The sequence below is a fragment of the Triticum urartu genome, chromosome 4A (genome assembly GCF_056163025.1).
Source record: "Triticum urartu cultivar PI428250 chromosome 4A, HENAU_Tu73, whole genome shotgun sequence".
NCBI lineage: Eukaryota > Viridiplantae > Streptophyta > Magnoliopsida > Poales > Poaceae > Triticum > Triticum urartu.
The window spans coordinates 605,371,097-605,377,568 of NC_141876.1; the positions used below are offsets into that span (position 1 = coordinate 605,371,097).

General features: G+C 43.1%; 1 protein-coding gene across 1 annotated transcript; it reads left to right on the forward strand.

Moving 5' to 3' along the window:
* The first annotated feature begins 1,000 nt into the window (after window positions 1-1,000).
* On the forward strand, window positions 1,001-5,025 carry LOC125530927 (phenylacetaldehyde reductase). The gene is made up of 6 exons (XM_087519206.1): window positions 1,001-1,202; window positions 1,713-1,882; window positions 2,063-2,251; window positions 3,160-3,322; window positions 4,159-4,348; window positions 4,554-5,025. Exons 1-6 carry the CDS (start codon window positions 1,082-1,084, stop codon window positions 4,711-4,713), a joined length of 993 nt encoding a protein of 330 aa, XP_087375332.1. The 5' UTR covers window positions 1,001-1,081; the 3' UTR covers window positions 4,714-5,025.
* The last annotated feature ends 1,447 nt before the right edge of the window (window positions 5,026-6,472 follow it).

Below are 6,472 nucleotides of genomic sequence, written 5' to 3' on the forward strand. Positions count from 1 at the left end.
GTTTTATGATGATTTTGGGGAGTTAGTGTTTCTTGCCGATATTGGCCACCCTATGGGCCACCGAAAGCTCAATCAATATTTTGGCTAGCCAAAGAATTAAAAAGGCTAGCTTGGGCTAAACTCAAGACACACCGGGTCCCTTGCAGGCTACCCAGGCCTAGAGGCAGGCTTGCCACCAGGCTTCCCACCGAGAGGCCACCCTCGATGTATTACACCGTCACCCAGCACGCGCGTGCAAGCCCTGGCTCTGTGGTTTTGCAGCTTCGCCGTCGGCTAGGCGTGTGCGCGGCCTCGGGGCCGGCGTGGAAGTCGGAGCGGCGGCTCCGGATCTAGTCCTGTTGGTGGGGTGCCGGCATTGGTCACGTGGGTGACAGTGTCGTTGGCCAGCCTGGTGCGCGGCCTCGGGGTCGGCGTGGATGTCGGAGCGGCGGCTCCGGATACGGTGGTTGGGTGTCGGCTCCGGTTGCTCGGGTGGCGAAGCTGGCGGCTCGCATGGTGCGCGGCCTCGGGGTCGGCGTGTGCGGTTTCTGTCCGTACGTCGGAGCGGCGGCTCTGGAGATGGTTGTAGGGTGTCGGCTCCGGTTGCTCGGGCAACAGAGCATGCGGCTCGACTGGTGCGCGGCGTGGATGCCAGAGCGGCGGCTTTGGTCTTGGGTGTAGGGTGTCGGCTACGGGTTGCTTGGGTGACGTAGTCGGCGGCTCGGCTGGAGCGTGGCCCTGGGTCGGTGTGTTTTTTTTTTGTTATCCCTGATTAATCGAGAATGTTAGATTTTCGGGTCCGGTTTTCCTTATAAACTGGACCAACTCTCTTCTTCTTAATGAAATGCTTTGGAGGTGTTGTCGAAAAAAAAAACAGAGTGGGTGGGACACGGAGCAAAGGGAAAGCACGGAGTAGAGGTGCGTGTGCGGTGACGCTGGGCCGAGACGGAAGCGCAAGCGCTGACGCCTCACTCACGGCACGGGGCTGAGACTAGTTACTTACTTGTAGGCCCCCTTTCCGATCTCCACTCCACAGTCCTACTCCTACCTACCCACCCATCCTCCCCGTCCGAGTCTCCAGCCGCCGGAAGAGCAGGGCGAGATGAGCTCCGGGATGGGGAAGGTGGTGTGCGTCACCGGCGCCTCGGGCTACATCGCCTCCTGGCTCGTCAAGCTCCTCCTTCACCGCGGCTACACCGTCCGCGCCACCGTCAGGGACACCGGTACGGTCAGGACCCCCTCCCCTCCTTCGCTCTCCCCGCCTGCTCCATGACTTTCGCTTGGTTATAGGTCTAGTTTGTTCTTGGTCCCCGCGGCCGCCAGGGATTCATCGATTCAGTCATTCACTGGGTGGGTGGGGAACTAGGTTTTGTTCAGCTTGTCAAATTGGAATTAATTGTACAAGGAAGAAGAAGCTGTTATCATGCTGTGAGTGAGTGCTGGGGAGTCAACGCCATCTCTCCACTGCAACTAGTATTATCTGTATAAATCTGAATCTAGATTCTCTAAGAGTCAAGGGGCAGCCATTCTGACCTGTGAATTAAAAACTACACAACTGATTTCCCATAATACTGTTGCTAGTGTGTTGCTGCGACAGTCATTTTTCTTTCATTATAATAAATCCTTTAGATTGTTGGAGTTCAGAATCAACATAGATTGGTCGTTGGAATGTTTTCTTTTTAATAAAAACATGCATGTGTGGCGCTAACTGAACTGCCGGTTCCTACTTGCAGCCGACCCCAAGAAAACATTGCACCTGCAGGCCCTGGATGGAGCCAAGGACAGGCTCCACTTGTTCAAAGCAAGCTTGTTGGAAGAAGGCTCTTTCGATGCTGCCGTTGCCGGCTGCGATTGTGTCTTCCACACGGCCTCTCCCTTTTATCACAATGTCAAGGATCCCAAGGTTAGCACACATCATGGTCACTGTGCACAATTAGATACAACATGTGTTTGTTCCTTATATGCATGTGTGCGGGCTTATGTTTTCAACAGCTAAATCTGTTGATGATGTTTAGATAGTAAATACAACAGCTTCACCGGACGTTTGTTCTGTATGCTTATGTGTGTCTTTACTGTCTTGCAGGCTGAGTTACTTGACCCAGCTGTCAATGGAACACTCAATGTTCTCCGTTCCTGCAAGAAAGCCTCTATCAAGAGAGTGATCATAACGTCGTCCATGGCTGCTGTTGCCTACAATGGGAAGCCAAGAACTCCTGATGTAGTGGTTGATGAGACATGGTTTTCGAGTGCAGAGGTCTGTGAAAAGAATGAGGTAATATGTCTTTCTGTGCTGGTAGAGCTCTGCTTGTTTTTCACATATGGAGTGGTAAAATTCTGGGTTGATTTGCATATATGGTGTGGCAAGTCACGTTAATAAATACATCCAGCTCTATATGTCTACCACTCTGCCTGCACTCAAATGCCCTTCATTTGTGTACTAGATGATTTACATACACCTCTACTGAAATACAGTTTCTTAGGATGACAGGGTGATACCATTGTTGTTGAAGATCTTGGTTTTGTGTTTTCACACAAGGATGTAAGTTGTGCCCAAATGATACATTATCCATAACAAGTGTAAGAATATGAAAGTAACTGTCAATTGATCTTGTTCCATCTTTATTTGTGTCATACTATACTTGGTTGGTTTACAGGGAGAAAATATTATACCTGGTTAAGTCATCACTAATGCCAGTATGCTATATAGTCAGTCTCTGTCTGCTGCTACAAAACAATTGCAGAACAACTCTGCATCTACACATTGTCCAGTTAAGATTCTGCTGCATATAAACATAGTACTTGCCTATGTTGAACCGGCATATACATATATAATCACTTCACTACTATTAACATTCAACTGACATCTGTACTTGTCATCATAAGTAGATCGCTACTATTACTATATGACTGACACCTGCATTTATCATTATAAGCACATCGTTCTTCAGTGGGGATATGCATTTCATTCCTCATATCGACTATAAGCTTAGACATAATTTCTGCGTTAATAGAGTTCTTTCGATATTTTTTACCTAACTTGAAATTAGATTGCCTTATATAACTTTGTATGCAAATCTTTCAAAACTTTACCTTCACATCCTTTTGTTCTCCTGAATGTGCATACTTGACTGTACATCATTTGCATTCTCATCTGTTCTCCTGAATGTTCATCTGCTTCAGCAATGGTATGTGCTATCCAAGACCCTTGCTGAGGAAGCTGCATGGAAGTTCGCAAATGATAATGGATTTGAAATAGTTACAATAAACCCAGCAATGGTCATCGGTCCCCTGTTGCAGCCTACACTGAATACTAGCGTAGAAGCAATATTGAAGTTTATAAATGGTATGTCTGTATGTGGCTTCATAATTAATTTTTTATAGGTTAGCTCTAGCAAGTATGTAAGGTAGAGCTCTGTTACGCCCTACACACATTTTGCATTTGTCGTTTGTTTGAGAGAATACCCCTGTTAAGCCATTAGCACAATTTCTGCAAACAAGCTCAAGATATTCCAAGTGATGTTGAATTAATGTTTCTTTCATTTCTTTTTATGTGTGTACATGTGTTTTGGGCACTGGCATAAGCACTGTTGGTGCCATATGGAATGATTCTACTCTTCATTGTTTATCTAGCTAATTGTTTGTGCATCCTAAACCTGCACGTTACATGTACGGTGAATGTTCTGAATCTTATAAGAAACTAGCAAGATGCCCGTGCGTTGCACGAAACATGAAGATGCATTTGTATGAGTAGTTTATCTTATGAGAGAAAAAGATGAACAAGGAAAAGCCGTATCTACAAATGTGGAGAGGAGTGCGGGTAAATTGTCATAGTTTCCTTCCTACCCGTTAGATATAGATCGGGCGACCTATATTGCAGGATGACAGGCACACCATCATCACCAACTCTGCTTTTTATAATCTTATAAGAAATATCAATAAGATGGTTGTTTAATTGGAAGTTTGATTGTTCACTATGGGGGTCTGGCCTATGGTACCTTCAGTGCCATGAATGTATTTTCATCTAACTGAGAGGATATTTGTTGACCGATGGGAAACATGCATGAAATAGATGCTTATGTCTCAAAAATATTTAAAACTACAGTTCTTGTGCCAGAAGAAGTCTACTCTAACGGGACATATTTGAACTCTTGACAAGAAATCCTTGGTATTTTCATGCAGGATCATCTTCTACATACCCCAATTTCAGCTTTGGCTGGGTAAATGTTAAAGATGTTGCCCTGGCACATATCCTTGCATATGAAGTTCCTTCGGCAAACGGAAGATACTGTATGGTTGAAAGAGTTGCTCACCACTCGGAGATTGTCAAGATCATACACGAAATGTACCCCAATTTTCCAGTGCCAGACAAGTAAGCTAACATTCTTTCCAAGCGCTTTCTCAAGTAAATCCCTTGAAATCAATTCGAGAACAGCAGTGTTGGATATTAGTTACTCGTTTCTCGTTGAGGCTTCACGGACACTGTAGAGCGCTTAAGCTGTTCATTTGCACCATTTCTTGTTGAGGCTTTGTGGACACTGTAGTGACAGGACTCATTATTTTCCTTTTTTGTGCAGGTGTGCAGATGACGCACCATTTGTCCCTATCTACCAGGTATCGAAGGACAAGATAAGAAGTTTGGGTATGGAGCTGATTCCCCTGGAGACGAGCCTCAAGGAGACTATCGAGAGCTTGAGAGAGAAAGGATTTGTTACTTCTGAATCAAGCCATCTATGAAACCTTCTTTCCTTTGGCGTCACTGGATGCATACATGTTTATGTACACCTGAAATAAATGGAGGCATATTGTGCTCTATGGATCCGTTGTGTTCTCATGGATTCGAGGTTCAAGACGTTCCTCAGAATGTGGGCAGCCAGGAGCACGCTTAGCAAATAGAAAGACCCACTACTTAGTGTCGATGACATGCTGGTGGACTTCACTCTCTAGTGACATATAGTGTGTATTTCTACATGAGTTTATATGTATACTATACTCTATAGATAATTTCTGAAAATAATCCAATTGAGAAGGAAATGTCTTAAGTGGAAACTGGGTCTAAGGGGGATTCAGTATTTCCAGACTATTGAGTAGTGTAAGTGTCATGACAATTATTGGTCATGATGCAGTAATTGTTGGTTCTAGTCAAGCAACAATTGCACTCCCTATGGGTACTATGTGGTAATCTTTGCTGGATGTATCTATATTCTACCCATACTTCACTGAATTTTAAGAATATTTATAATGGTTTTCATGTTGAAACTCATAAACTGAGTGAGGTTGAAAACCTACTCGTAACTCAGCAAAAGAGTCTTTCAAGGAAATTTAGAGTAAATGCTTCTCTATATTGTGTATTGTACTATACATGCGTTAAACTAGGTACATGTTTGGCATACAAATTAATTTTCTAGATTCTTGGTAAGTCAAGATACGGCATGGTCACCTAGGCCATCCTAATGTTGGGATGATGAGAACATTATTGATGGTTCCACTGCCGACCAACGAAATTCGGCCCGTTTGGCAGGTTTGCATATGAGTACCATCAATTGCATCAATACAATCATGTGAAGGCATGAACAAACTGAACTGTTATTGTTCACAACAATAAATTCATGTCATGGCATAAACTAATACTCCCTCCGGTCCTTTTTACTCTGGAATTCTCTGAAGTCAAACTTCACAAAGTTTGACCGTATTTATATGAAAAAATATCAACATCTGCCATGCTAAAGTTATATAATATAAAACTTTAAGTCATGACACATCTAGTAGTATTGATGTTAGATTGTGAATGTTGGCACTTTTTTCTACAAAGTTGGTCAAACTTTACGAAGCTTGACTTCAGTCAAACCTTATATGCGAACTAAAAAGAACCGGAGGGAGTAGTTAGTACTGCTCATCTTGAAATATGGATACCATCTATAGCTCGTTCATACCTTCGGAGGAGTTTGACCAGTAAATTGCTTCATTATCTCTCCATTCACATACATGACTTGCTTGAAATACAAGGATATTGTCTCATTGGATCTTCTGGATATGTTGTGAATCACTCTAAATCTCTGATTATGACTTACAACATTAAGAAACATTGTCACTTGCTCTTTGAAAGAGGTGGGGATGCTATCTTTTATCAACTGCCTCTCTCTAAATGTCTTCACAAGCTTGGAAAAGGGGTACTTCTCATTCGAAGCATGTTCACAGACTCTACATCGTTACACTTGTATGTGTAGTTCAGATTAGTCATCCTCTCCCTATCTCAAGGAAGCATGGTAGCATATGTGTCCACACTCCTGGAATTGCGAGTAAATATGTGTCTAAATTATACTAAAAGGCAGAATTTTCACTATCATATGTTTATTCTTGTATATTATGAAAAGTGTATTTTTTGTGCAAATTGTGTGCAGATTTTTTCATAAATGTTTTAGGATCTCTTTTATTTTTCTTCTTCTGTGAAGGTAATACCAATGTCACTAATTTATTTTTGATATAAAATTTTATT

Coding starts and splice junctions, on each gene's coding strand:
- LOC125530927 (XM_087519206.1), top strand. CDS start 1,082: ATGAGCTCCGGGATGGGGAAGGTGGTGTGCGTCACCGGCGCCTCGGGC. Junction 2,252..3,159: donor AGGTCTGTGAAAAGAATGAG/GTAATATGTCTT, acceptor CATCTGCTTCAG/CAATGGTATGTGCTATCCAA. Junction 4,349..4,553: donor AATTTTCCAGTGCCAGACAA/GTAAGCTAACAT, acceptor TTTTTTGTGCAG/GTGTGCAGATGACGCACCAT.